The sequence below is a fragment of the Acipenser ruthenus genome, chromosome 38 (genome assembly GCF_902713425.1).
Source record: "Acipenser ruthenus chromosome 38, fAciRut3.2 maternal haplotype, whole genome shotgun sequence".
Classification (NCBI taxonomy): Eukaryota; Metazoa; Chordata; class Actinopteri; order Acipenseriformes; family Acipenseridae; genus Acipenser; species Acipenser ruthenus.
Window position 1 is genome coordinate 9810344 of NC_081226.1, and position 14495 is coordinate 9824838.

At 42.3% G+C, this 14495-nt stretch overlaps 1 protein-coding gene across 1 annotated transcript in view; it reads left to right on the forward strand.

Annotated features, from left to right (window-relative positions):
- LOC117968825 (zinc finger protein 850-like) overlaps window positions 1-13450 on the forward strand; it is a 32226-nt gene extending 18776 nt beyond the window's left edge. The window contains exons 4-5 of the mRNA XM_059008872.1: window positions 9705-10209; window positions 10982-13450. Of these exons, the coding sequence (XP_058864855.1) occupies window positions 9705-10209; window positions 10982-12447 (1971 nt within the window). The 3' untranslated portion in view covers window positions 12448-13450. The remainder of the gene's footprint in view (window positions 1-9704; window positions 10210-10981) is intronic.
- Window positions 13451-14495: the final 1045 nt, after the last annotated feature.

Genomic DNA, 14495 nt, shown 5'->3' on the forward strand with positions numbered 1-14495 from the left:
ATTCCTTTTTTCAGGTGCAGGCACCCCAGCACGCAAGCCCCTGCAGGACCAACAGCACCAATTAGGCTTCAAATCGACAAAACTCCTTCATCGTGCCAAGAATGGAAAGAAAACCAGGGTTTAGAAACAACCGCAACGATAAACAAACAAAAAAAGAAACAACATTCATTTATTACATTCTGGAATGAAAATGATATTCAGACTTTGTTTAATAAAGTTTTTTTCCCTTTCTGCCTGTTCTCTCTGTCTCTCTCCATTGTTTTCAAATGTACAATCATCTGGGGGAATAAAAACGCTCTTCCCATGGGCTGACACCTCAGTGGCCAATGACAAAGCATTACATCACAGCCAGCCAATGAAATTCAACATTACATTTAGGTTGCTTTTTCAGAGCAGCCAGCGAATCAAATAGCACTAATTTGCTTTCAGTTCAGGCTTCCACTTTGCAGTCATCCACATGTCTTTTATTCGCTCAAAATAAACAGGTGCTGTTATTAACTTCTTATTAAATTATGTACACAGAAAACAAGCTGTAAAAGTATGTGTGGCAGTGAAGCCTTTTGTTAATAATCAGAGGTTTGCTAGTTATATTCCTGGATATTAATAGTGAAGACATTTTATAATTATAATAATCTTTATTTTATAAAGCTCCTAGATGCACGCATCTCAAAGCGTACAAACACAGAAACCACAGAGAAGCATCTATCCATGCAGCATATTAAGAGTATACATAATATAACAAGAAATTACACAAATGAAAACCCAAACCATGATCAAAATGTCTGAACGTACCCATCATTCCCCGGGGCGCATGACGGCTCTCTGCGGCTCTGAGTGGAGGAGGCTGAAGTAGAGATGTTGCAGAGTGATTGTAAATAATGAATACACTGTCAGTTACCTGAATAGGTTTTTCCTGGTATCTGCTGTAATATTGTGAGCTGTGTGTGTGTGTGTGTCGGGTTTACAGTCTACTTCAATTATATTCATCTGTGTTTTTTACTTTCATGTTTCCAAAGTGCAAAACAAAAACTACAACTGCAAAAGAGAAAAGGGAACCGATTATCAAGTGTAATAAAACTCTAAGATGTTATTTTTGTAATGATTTATCAATGGAAATTACAGAGGCATCGATACAGTACTGTATGTATTACAACCGTTAAATAAAAAAAAAAGCATTCTTGTAGTGTTAGTTTTTAGCAGTGTGGTTATCTACATGTTCAGAGTTGTTGTGTTTACCCGCTGCCCCGGCCTGCTGAAGACTAAGCCGTGTAGAGTGTGTTTTAATGACCCCTGCAGGCACACACCACCATGCAACCCCTGCAGGCACACACCGCCATGCAACCCCTACATGCACACACCACCATGCAACCCCTACACACACACACCACCATGCATCCCCTGCACACACACACACCACCATGCAACCCCTACACGCACACACCACCATGCAACCCCTGCACACACACACCACCATGCAACCCCTGCACACACACACACCACCATGCATCCCCTGCACACACACACACCACCATGCAACCCCTGCACGCACACACCACTATGCAACCCCTGCACGCACACACCACCATGCAACCCCTGCAGGCACACACCCACCATGCAACCCCTGCAGGCACACACCCACCATGCAACCCCTGCACGCACACACCACCATGCAACCCCTGCAGGCACACACCCACCATGCAACCCCTACACACACACACCACCATGCATCCCCTGCACACACACACACCACCATGCAACCCCTACACGCACACACCACCATGCAACCCCTGCACACACACACCACCATGCAACCCCTGCACACACACACACCACCATGCATCCCCTGCACACACACACACCACCATGCAACCCCTGCACGCACACACCACTATGCAACCCCTGCACGCACACACCACCATGCAACCCCTGCAGGCACACACCCACCATGCAACCCCTGCACGCACACACCACCATGCAACCCCTGCACGCACACACCACCATGCAACCCCTGCACACACACACACCACCATGCAACCCCTGCACACACACACCACCATGCAACCCCTGCACGCACACACCACCATACAACCCCTGACCCCCCTATGAAAATGGGGCCCCGCCGCAAAATAAAATCAAGTTCCTAACCCCCACAGAACCTGAGATACGCCCTGTCAAAAATGTCCAAAAACTACCCTTTTCGGGGTCATATCTCCATGACCCCGGGTCCTAGAAACCGGGTTGAACTTCCTAGGGTCATGTCTGGGGGCCCTCTCTCACAGGGAGCCACCCGTTTTCAAATGGTACATTTTCAACAAATTTACACATTTTCAGCATGATGGCATGTCAAGGTTGCATTTCCAATATCTTTTGAGCTCCAGGTTGGCAAAAAAAGTCTAAATTGGTGTCCTTTCTAGCTGGGGACACGTCGCTTGGAGGGATCGACAGGGGACACAAGGTGGACCTCCGTACTGATTTTCAAGTCTCGGGGACCCCCAGAACCCGAGATATAGCACCCTGAAAAATGTCTATGGGAAATCCCATTATAAAACCCCTTTGGGGCAACGCCCACCATCTGGTGGTGGGGTGGCGTTTGAACCCATGGCCGATGTCTTTCTTTAGCTAAGAATCTTGTACACACAAAGAGTGCCCTTCTGAGGTCGTTGCCCAGGGGTCTTGGAGATACGGGTACAATAAGAGACCACCCCCTTCCCTATGGCAAATCCCATTATAGGAGTGTAACAGGGCGAGCAGCCCTGTACATTGTTTATTTATTTTTAGATCGGGGTCTCCCCCTCCGCCCCTGTGCAGATTGTTTTGTATTGTTTATTTACATTTATTGTATTTGTCGGCGAGCGCCGTATGTGTTATTGTTTTGTTTATTTTTAAAACGTGTCCTGGCAGAGGCGAGATCGGTGCTCGTCCTCTGCCAGGAGTAATAATTAAAACTCGTGCAGAAGGTGGCCATCTCCCGAATTAATTAGGTGATTTAATTTGTTGCTAATCGGGAGATGGTCACCTGTTATAAAAAGCCTGCAGCTCGCTAACTCTGGGTGGGTGTTTTAGGTGGGTGTCAGAAGGAGAGTGTGTGCGAGAGGAGTGACGAGAAACGAGAGAAAGAAAATAACATAGGAACAGTGAAGGCAATCTGCCCAGCCTGACCTGTGTTTGATTTATTTTGTGTTCGTGATTTGTTTTTGTTTAACCTTTTATTTTGCTCGGTGAGCGAGTGTTTTTGTTTAAATATTTATTTTTTGTTTGCTTTAAATAAAAAAGCTGCACTGCACCATAACTTTTTGTTTTGGTTGTCCCTTCTTCTGCCGTGACGTCAGACCCTCAGTCATTCCTGTCACAAGGAGGCTGTGTGGTCCAGTGGTTAAAGAAACGGGCTTGTAACCAGGAGGTCCCTGGTTCAAATCCCACCTCAGCCACTGACTCATTGTGTGACCCTGAGCAAGTCACTTAACCTCCTTGTGCTCCGTCTTTCGGGTGAGACATAATTGTAAGTGACTCTGCAGCTGATGCATAGTTCACACACCCTAGTCTCTGTAAGTCACCTTGGATAAAGGCGTCCGCTAAATAAATAAACAAATAATAATTATAAAAACACCATCGGGGTAAGGCTCGGCCAATGGCGTTCGTGGGTCGTACGAACTCGAAGGACTCCATTTTCTTTAGCTAAGACTGTTGTGCATCTAAAGAGATTTGGCCCAGGATTTGTGGACTCATGGGTTACGACAGGAGGACCCCCCCCCCCCCCGACCTCGATTTCCTATAGCAAAATACATACAAAAAATGTCCTTTATATATAAGACCTGAAATGTGCACATTCTGTAGTGTATTTATGCAACAGAAGCACCAATTTAAGTCCATTCCAAGTGTTTTTTGATCACAGTATCAGCCTGAGTGTATCGGAGCACAGTTTTGCATTAAAAGCGAGCAGAGGCGATAAAACTGGCAGCAGTGTGGAGTAGTGGTTAGGGCTCTGGATTCTTGACCGGAGGGTCGTGGGTTCAATCCCTGGTAGGGGACACTGCTGCTGTACCCTTGAGCAAGGTACTTTACCTAGATTGCTCCAGTAAAAACCCAACTGTATAAATGGGTAATTGTATGTAAAAAAATAATGTGATATGTTGTAACAATTGTAAGTCGCCCTGGATAAGGGCGTCTGCTAAGAAATAAATAATAATAATAATAATAAAGCACTATATACCCTATTCTTTAAGATATCACTTTGCAGTGCAAATTTGAGGAACGCAACCACTTAGCAACTTGAAAATTGGTACTGCAATTTAAAGGCCTGTAGTGTCAGACTGGTAGTCCCTAACTGATTCAAGTGTTTTTGGAATTATTCTTTTAAATACTGATTTATAAGAAAAAAGAGAGATTGACAAACAGCATTTTGCTTTATATGCAGAAACGGGCAACTACAAGAGGGTGTCAAACAAGCTGTGAGTGTCCTAGGAGGCTACAGAGTACCTCTGGGTATGAATCCAGATGCTCGCAGTACCTGTTCTTAGATGTCCGAAACCACTGTATCGCTGTATAACTGTATACCCTATAAATATCACTTTTTATTGTGCATTTGAGAAACACAGTCTATATGTACAGAAGTTCTGATAACCCCCATACGCCTCACTTTATATTGATTGACAGTAAATAAGCAAATGAGATGTCCTTCCTTTTATTTATTTATTTTTTTTTTTTTTTGGTATACCATGTTCCTAAATGTTTTCTGGGGAGACTAAAAAATACATTAACCTTGATTCATGTACTAAGGGTTACTCTCAAATGAATTAACGGTTCAGTTTATGTTAAACTGTGCATGCATGACTTAGAAACTTGGCTGTCAGCTAAGCAGAATATCTCAAAAACTCTGGCCTGAATTCCTGGGGTACCGAGCTGCCTTCCCACATATTACACAATATTCTAGTTAAGGGGGGAAATGAAAGGGCTTGGTGACCACACTTTATACCCTCCTTCTCCAGGCATCATACAAACCTTTGGTGATTAATACTGTTTGGAAAAGGGACTTATCCTTTGTGGATAAAGAAATATCTTGGGTCACAGTGTGGAATAATTTAAGGACAGCTTCTAAGAATCCTAATCATCAGCTTATCCACTTCAACTTTCTTCATAGAACATACTTAACCCCTCTCAAAAGATGTCATATGAAACTGGCCCCTACCCCCCTCTGCATGCTCTGTCCCCAGTGTACTGTAGGTACATTCTTACATATGCTCTGGGAATGTCTTGATGAGCTTGTGTTCTGGAAGCAGGTCGCTACAACCCTATCTGTTATTCTTGACAGTGAGATTCCTTGTTCACCTAAAATATTATTATTAGATGATGTCTCTTCATTTGATCTTTCTGTTAATGAGAAACGGATCTGGTTATCCGGCATCACTGCCCTTCACTGGCAGCCCCCCCACTCCCTTCCCTGGCATCAATGGATTCTCTCTTTCCTGGACATTGTTCATTTGGAGCTTTCCACCACTCGGATCCAAGGTGCCGGGGAGGGGACTGTGCGGGCCTGGGAGTTGGCTTCAGACTTCATCAGGAGCTTCCTGGACAGACCTTCACCTCTTATTGACTGAATTCTGCTTCTCGGGTCCTTCTTGGGGTGGGCGGGGCGGGTTGGATGGGGGGGGGGGGTCTAATTGTTTTGTGCATTGTCTTGTTTTCTTTAATTAAATAAATAAAAAATTGATCACAAATAAAAAACTCAATTCGAAAATGCCGAATTTGGGACGTTATCTAAAAACCAGAGCAGCCCAGAAATTGGGATGTTATCAGAGCGGCCCAGAATTTGGGACATTATCTGAAAAGCAAAGCGAGCCAGAATTTGGGAAGTAAATGTAAACAGGGGCAGTGTATATGTAAAACTGTGATTACATTAGAGATAAACTAATACATCCTCTAACAAAACTGCAATAGAGTATACATTTTATATTAAAATATATCGCAAAAACGATTATAGATATATGCTACTTGAAAGAAAAAAGTACACCACCACAGAAAGCCAATTCTTACATTCGTGCATAACATGATCATTCATATAAAGTAATCGCCCATAGTTTGTTATATCAGTGCAGTGTAATACCACATTATATTTTAATGGTAAGGTTGTGGAAAGCAGATCACTCTCTCTCTCTCTCTCTGATCACAATGTTAAAAATGCATGCACGCTTTTCCACGCGTGTGACGACACATTCATGTGACAGACATGGACCAATCAAAACGCGAGACTGTTGTGCGGTTCCCTCCCAGAGAGCGGGTGCGCGTCATCATCCGGGAACTCCGAGCTGCTGACGCTTCAAACAGAGCGCGGCGTTTCTCAAACAGCGCGAGATAAACACCGAGCCGTGAGGAGGCGGGTTAATTATTATCATTATTATTATTTGTGTGTTTAGTTAAACGATATTACATACCCGTTTGTAAGGCGTGGACGAGACTAAAAGGTAAGTTACAGTATTATTCATTTTAATTGAAGGTTATTTGTTTGTGACGCTTTGTTTGTTAAATGAACAGGCGTGACGTCATCAACAACACCGAGTCCATTTAAAATATAACAATTTAATCAATAAAAAATAAGGTACCGACGTTTTTATGTTTAATATTAATGACAACGTGTTTGAGTCTTAGTGTGTTAGCTGGGTATTTACATTGAGGGGCAGGCGAACTACCGCTATACCATAGTGTGTGTACAACACTGATCAACGAGGGACGCGAAAACTGACTCATATATATATATATATATATAGAGTTTAGCAGACACCTTTATCCAAGACAACTTACAGAGACTATAGGGTGTGTGTGAACTATGCATAAACAGCGTCTCACCCGAAACACGGAGCACAAGGAGGTTAATAATAGGGTCCGAGTTATTTTCGCATGTTTTTTACTGTTGTTAGATTTGTGGGTATAACTCTATAAAGGTTAGAGGTACATCATGTCATATACGTGAAAATCAGGGACATGAAATGAATGCGCACACACTAGGGTTCCATTAAAAAAAAAACTAAGTACCCTGAGACTCACCCTGTTCAATTCAGATTCACAAAAAACACAGAAAAAGGAGAGGTGATTTTTAGAAAAAACAAAACAACAAAAAAAACATTTATTCTTTGTGAAAAAAAAATATTTTAGCATGGCCAGCTGAAATCTGGCATTGCACAATGAAACAATGTAGGGACATGGATTTATTTATTTAACAAATTTGAAAAAAAGTGAATCAGTTATGACCATATGCAGTGTGGAGTAGTGGTGAGGGCTCTGGACAGGGTAGCAGTGTGGAGTAGTTGTGAGGGCTCTGAACAGGGCAGCAGTGTGGAGTAGTGGTGAGGGCTCTGGACAGGGTAGCAGTGTGGAGTAGTGGTCAGGGCTCTGAACAGGGCAGCAGTGTGGAGTAGTGGTTAGGGCTCTGGACAGGGCAGCAGTGTGGAGTAGTGGTGAGGGCTCTGGACAGGGTAGCAGTGTGGAGTAGTGGTGAGGGCTCTGGACAGGGTAGCAGTGTGGAGTAGTGGTGAGGGCTCTGGACAGGGTAGCAGTGTGGAGTAGTGGTGAGGGCTCTGGACAGGGTAGCAGTGTGGAGTAGTGGTCAGGGCTCTGGACAGGGTAGCAGTGTGGAGTAGTGGTCAGGGCTCTGGACAGGGTAGCAGTGTGGAGTAGTGGTGAGGGCTCTGGACAGGGTAGCAGTGTGGAGTAGTGGTGAGGGCTCTGGACAGGGTAGCAGTGTGGAGTAGTGGTGAGGGCTATGGACTCTTGACCGGAGGGTTGTAATTTAAGGTATAGTTGAACAGTATAAACCTCTCAGTTTTGACATCACCCATAATTTCACTATTCAATGAGTATACAAGACTATGGCATTTAAATACAGTAATATAAGACTTGTTACCGTGAACCAGTCTTTTGCTGAAAAATAATCCAAGAATAATTAGTGTTGGCCATACAGTGTCAGTCTTCTTAAATCCACGTATTTTTTTTTTTAACCATCATGATAGGCTATATCAAAACCGCATTTCTCGCTATTGTGTAACTTAAAAACTACCGCGCAGATTTTTGTGAGCAATTTATTTTGTGATTTTTGTGTTAGCAAACAAACCCTCAAACATTTGGTAATATAAATTATCATGCACATTATGTTATCGTACATATTAGTATTACACTTGCATGCTTATGTTTTAAAGTGTATATAAACTAAATTCAGTAGATGCTGAGTAATATCTTGGCTGTAAATGTTTAAAAGAGGTACACTTTCATTCGTTGCTACATCAAGTCCTGAAAATAATGAAATGGATAGTGTCAGGATCCACAAGACATAAGTGACCTGAGCAATTCAGATTAACTGACCCACAGAGAATGATTAAAGTGACGAATCCCCACTAACTTACTCTCTGTGGTGGAGCCTGACTGCGCAGGCGTAACATTTGAGTTAGCGGAAATTTAAATAACTTGCGAAATATTCAATTTTTTCGTTTCCAAAAAGGGCACTCCTAGTCAATGAGTACTATCTGCCTGTCGGATGTGGTGTTTAAATACGCAGCCGTTTTTGAGTGCAAAAAAACTGACTAATTTGTCCAAACTAAAAGTACCGCACAGATTTTCATGAAACTTGGACAAAAAAGAATCTCCATCACACGGACATGGAGCATATGAAATGCCGTCCCAATCCGTTTTGAAAACACACCCAGCCATTCTTCCCCTCGCTAAGAGAACACCACTCGGGAAGCAAGCAAAGTGTTCTTATAGCGGAAGTGTTCTCTAAGACGGAGTCAGCCACCAGACACAATAGGAATCAATCAGTAAATAAATACATATGTATTACTTGTTATAAAGCACGTGCATCAACTTATGAAGTTAACTGAATAAGTAAAAGAAAAGCAATTAATAAACTATAATAATAAAGTAACAGACAAACTAACGTTACTGAACTGTCAAACTAAATAAACCCAGCACCCTACCATACACACGTTACAAAATACAGCAGCAACATACAAGACATGCACATTATTTAACAGAATGGTGAAGCAACTCACCAGAACGGGAAACACCAGATTGCTCTGCGACTTGTGTCTGATTTCAGGTTCTTTTCAAGAGCTCGAACAGTTTCCAAACTGAGGCGCATTTCGCCATTTGATCACATGGTATTTTGTAGCGATGAGCTACACTGAAAGAACGGTGGTTCTGTACAGATTGAATAAACCAGTCAGTGTGCCTCAAGACACACTCGCGATGACAAGTCATATTTTAAAAGATTGAATTGACCATTTTAATTTGTTTGATGACGATGAGTTATCAGGTTACACAGTAAAAATTGTTATCGGTGCCAACAAGGTGTTCTTTTAAGTGAAGTTCCTGTTCCTTTAGCCAGAGCATTTCCAATGGAGAAAATCTGTTTCACCACAAGGTGTTAGGCGAAGTGTTCTCTTAGGAGGTGTTCCTGTATGCAGAGACTACTGTATGTATGTTGCAGATCTGAAACAAATGTTAGAACATGTTACTCGAAAGAAATCAGCAGTAAATAATATATGGAATGGATACATTATGTAATCATTTCAACAGATAAAATCCTCTGGTATTATGAACAGAAATTCTGTATTTCTTCAATAGTAAAGCCACCCCTGCTATTAAGGTCAGATGTTGTCGGCCCCTTGAATGGCCTTCATAACCCTGTATTTAAATAAATACATGCATTTGCTTTTCAGCCGCTATTAAACAGAATCCCTTGTGCTGCCATGGACAGTGTGAAGATGGAATCTGTCCAGATTAAAGAGGAGTTCCTTGACCTTGTCCCCATTAGAGTGGAGTTCTCTGGGCTGGCTTCCCTCCCCATTAAACAGGAGCTCTGTGAGATGCAATGTGACAGCAGTCAGCCAGAGGTCTCTGACATTAAAGCTGAGCACAATGAATTGGAGATCCCCCAGACAGAAGAACCCCTTCGTGTTAAACAAGAAGAGGTGCTGGAAACTGTCTGTATTAAACATGAGCCCCCTGAAGTAGAGTTTGAGCACATGGAACCAGGGAAGGAAGAATCCGAGGACTTCAAACCAAACATCCCTGAGCTGGAGCGTGTACGCCTGCGGGAGTGTAGCGTGGTGCTGGAGAGAATCTGCGTGAGAGAGCAAGGCGCTGGAGAGGAAGGCTCTCCCAACAGCATGCAAGGAGGTGGAAAGGAAGACGGGCGCTCCCATTCAGAATGCAGTCTAGCAGGTGAGTGACTCCCAGTAGCTGTGACATTGTCATTCTAGATTGTGTGATATCCACAGTGTGGTTGAGAGGGAGGGAGGGAGCATGTGGGTTACATTACTAGCTATTTGTTTTTCCTGTACCACTCCAAACAGTTCAAGATAGGACTCGCTACTGGTGAACTTCAGATACAGATATAATGTAGTCATTGCTCGGGGAGTGGGGGGAATTATACCAAGGGGGAGAAACACTAAAGTACTGTATATATCATTATAAATGTTCAGTGTAAAAATATATGGATATTATTGTAAATGTGTAATGTAATGTTATTGAAAAATATATAATTGTAGCGTGTGTTAGAGGAAATAGACCTGAAACATCACAGGAGAACTCGGAAGGCAGATTTTGATCCCAGGCCTCGGTTTCTCCAGCATCAGTCTTTACTGACTCTGCTTTTACACATAAAGTAAAGACTTTGTTTATTTGGTTCTCTTAAGCTATTGTAACCTATTGCAAGCCCCCACAGCTGAAATTCACATGTTTTAATCCACTCCACCACCTTCCCTAAGCCAGGGATGGAAATAAGACTCCTATTGCATAGCAGATTCACCTGTTCCAGGTTTTAAAATGAGCCTGATTAGCCCCAATGTATAGGTAACAAGCACAGGTGTGTCTTATTAAACTGCTAGTAAAACCAGGAAGGGATCAAACTGCTGTGCAAAGGGGAGCTTATTTCCATCCCTGCCTAAGCCAACAAGCAGTCCCTCTTACTTTCTTTCCTGTTCATATTTTCCAGGTTCCAGTCCAGCAGCTAAAGTGAGGACGGGCGCTGGAGAATATCCTGACTGTGGGAAAGGTTTCACCCAGTTAGAGCATTTAAAAATACCCCAGAGAGCTGACACAGGAGAGAAACCGTACCACTGCTCTGACTGTGGGAAGAGTTTCATTAGGCCAGGAGACATGAAAGCACACCAGCGAATTCACACAGGAGAGAAACCGTATTCCTGCTCTCGCTGTGGGAAGAGTTTCAGTCAGTCAAACAACCTTGTTTCACACCAGCGAATTCACACAGGAGAGAAACCGTATTCCTGCTCTGACTGTGGGAAGAGTTTCAGTCAGTCAAACAACCTTGTTTCACACCAGCGAATTCACACAGGAGAGAAACTGTATCGCTGCTCTGATTGTGGGAAGAGTTTCAGTCGGGCAGGAACCCTGAAAGCACACCAGCAAATTCACACAGGAGGGAAAACATATTGTTGCTCTGACTGTGGAAAGAGTTTCAGTCATTCAAACAGCCTTGTTTTCCACCAGCGAATTCACACAGGAGAGAAACCGTATCACTGCTCTGACTGTGGGAAGAGTTTCAGTGTTTCAGGACAACTGACAACACACCAGCGAATTCACACAGGAGATCAACCGTATCGCTGCTCTGACTGTGGAAAGAGTTTCAGTTATTCAGGAAACCTGAAAACACACCAGCGAATTCACACAGGAGAGAAACAGTACCACTGCTTTGACTGTGGGAAGAGTTTCCGTCTTAAACAAGGACTTCAAAAACACCAGCGTACTCACACAGGAGATCAACCGTATCGCTGCTCTGACTGTGGAAAGAGTTTCAGTCAGTCAGCCAGCCTTAAAACACACCAGCGAATTCACACAGGAGAGAAACCGTATCACTGCTCTGACTGTGGGAAGAGTTTCAGTTATTCAGGAAACCTGAAAACACACCAGCGAATTCACACAGGAGAGAAACAGTACCACTGCTTTGACTGTGGGAAGAGTTTCCGTCTTAAACAAGGACTTCAAAAACACCAGCGTACTCACACAGGAGATCAACCGTATCGCTGCTCTGACTGTGGAAAGAGTTTCAGTCAGTCAGCCAGCCTTAAAACACACCAGCGAATTCACACAGGAGAGAAACCGTATCACTGCTCTGACTGTGGGAAGAGTTTCAGTTATTCAGGAAACCTGAAAACACACCAGCGAATTCACACAGGAGAGAAACAGTACCACTGCTTTGACTGTGGGAAGAGTTTCCGTCTTAAACAAGGACTTCAAAAACACCAGCGTACTCACACAGGAGAGAAACCGTATCGCTGCTCTGACTGTGAGAAGAGTTTTAGTCGGTTAGACAACCTTGTTTCACACCAGCGAATTCACTCTGGAGAGGATCCGTATTGCTGCTCTGACTGTGGGAAGAGTTTCCGTTTTAAACAAGGCCTTCAGAAACACCAGCAAATTCACAGAGGAGAGAAACCTTAACCTTTAGCGGTCCATTTATTCAGCGCGTCTCAGGCGCGTTGGGTCCAATTTATTTTCACACGCGCAGTTTATTTTAGAACCGCTGTTTAAAAGTATTTTTTTCACAGTAAAACAGGTTTAAAAGGCACTGCATATCAACAGGACACTCAGTACTGCATCTCCAGCCCCGCCCCACCCCTTGTTGACTATATTTTTCACATACGTCTTAATAATAGTACATACCGATAAATCATCTCCTGATCACTCGTTTTATCATAATTTATTTTATTACTATAATATCTAAAAAAAGCTCTGCAAATGTCTGTGATATTCTTTGAGCGCTGGATGCAGAAGCAGCTATCTTGTTTGTGTATGTCCGTGTTATCTATGTGGTGTCGGGGCGATCTGTATTCATGAGATACGTCCTTTTTTATTTCGGCTCCTATCGGTCTCACTCGGCCATTGAATGGTTTTCTCGGCTTTTTCCAGAGAAAAAACGACTAGAGACCTGTATTTTACGTTTAAGGGGAAATTGCGATGTCGGACCAGGTCTGACATAGGACCGCAAAGGGTTAAAGACTGTTCTGTCATGAGGAAAAAAAATGTTAACCTTGCATTATGAATCTCAAACAAAAACACTTTGGAAATGTGAAATGCCAAGTTATCAAAATTGCCCAACCATTTAAAGTAGAGATATCAAAAACACAAGACAAGCTTCATGAAACCTTTGGGGCAACCTTGCTCAGCAGAAAGCAAACAGACACAACTGTAAAACCGATGAGGTCCAAGGTTGCCCCAGTTGTTTCTTCTAACTTGTATCAAAAACACAAGTTAACTTGGAAGAAACAATTGGGGCAACCTTGGCCAGCACCAAGCAAACAGGCACAACTATCAAAGAGGTGGGGGCCAAGGTTGCCCCAATTTCACAATTAACACGTTTCTCAGTTTTAATTCAGAAATCAATTGTTTCTACTAACTTGGCTTGTGTTTTTCAGACACAGTAAAAGCCGATCAAATGCATGAAAAACACAAGCCAAGTTAGTAGAAACAATTGATTTCTGAATTAAAACTGAGAAATGTGTTAGTTGTGAAATTAATTTGTAAAGGAGGAATGAAAAGAAAACCAGAAGCCCAAATATACTGTAATGCAATGTAAGGTCTCTCTGAGAATCATTATCATTATTATTATTATTATTATTATTATTATTATTATTATTATTTAAAAGAAAAATAATCTTCCAACTGAATGTGCATTTAAAAAAATGTCGGGTTTACAGTCTACTTCAGTTATATTCATCTGTTTTTTTTTTCTTTCATGTTTCCAAAGTGCAAAACAAAAACTACAACTGCAAAAGAGAAAAGGGAACCGATTATCAAGTGTAATAAAACTCTAAGATGTTATTTTTGTAATGATTTATCAATGGAAATTACAGAGGCATTGATACAGTACTGTGTGTATTACAGCTGTTAAATAAAAAAAGGATGTGAACTCTTTCTTGTTGTGTTAGTTTTGAACAGTGTGATTATGTACATATTAAGAACATAAGAAAGTTTACAAACAAGAGGAGGCCATTCAGCCCATCGTGCTCGTTTTGGTTGTTAGTAGCTTATTGATCCCAGAATCTCATCAGGCAGCTTCTTGAAGGATCCCAGGGTGTCAGCTTCAACAACATTACTGAGGAGTTGGTTCCAGACCCTCACAATTCTCTGTGTAAAAAAGTGTCTCATATTTTCTGTTCTGAATGCCCTTTATCTAATCTCCATTTGTGACCCCTGGTCCTTGTTTCTTTTTTCAGGTCGAAAAAAAAGTCCCCAGGGTTGATATTGTCAATACCTTTTTCAATTCTGAATGCTTTAATCAGATCGTCAAGACTGAATAGATTCAGTTGTTTTAGCCTGTCTGCATACGACATGCCTTTTAAACCTGGGATAATTCTGGTTGCTCTTCTTTGCACTCTTTCTAGAGCAGCAATATCCTTTTTGTAACAAGGTGACCAGAACTGAACACAATATTCGAGGTGAGGTCTTACTAATGCATTGTAAAGTTTTAACATTACTTCCCTTGATTT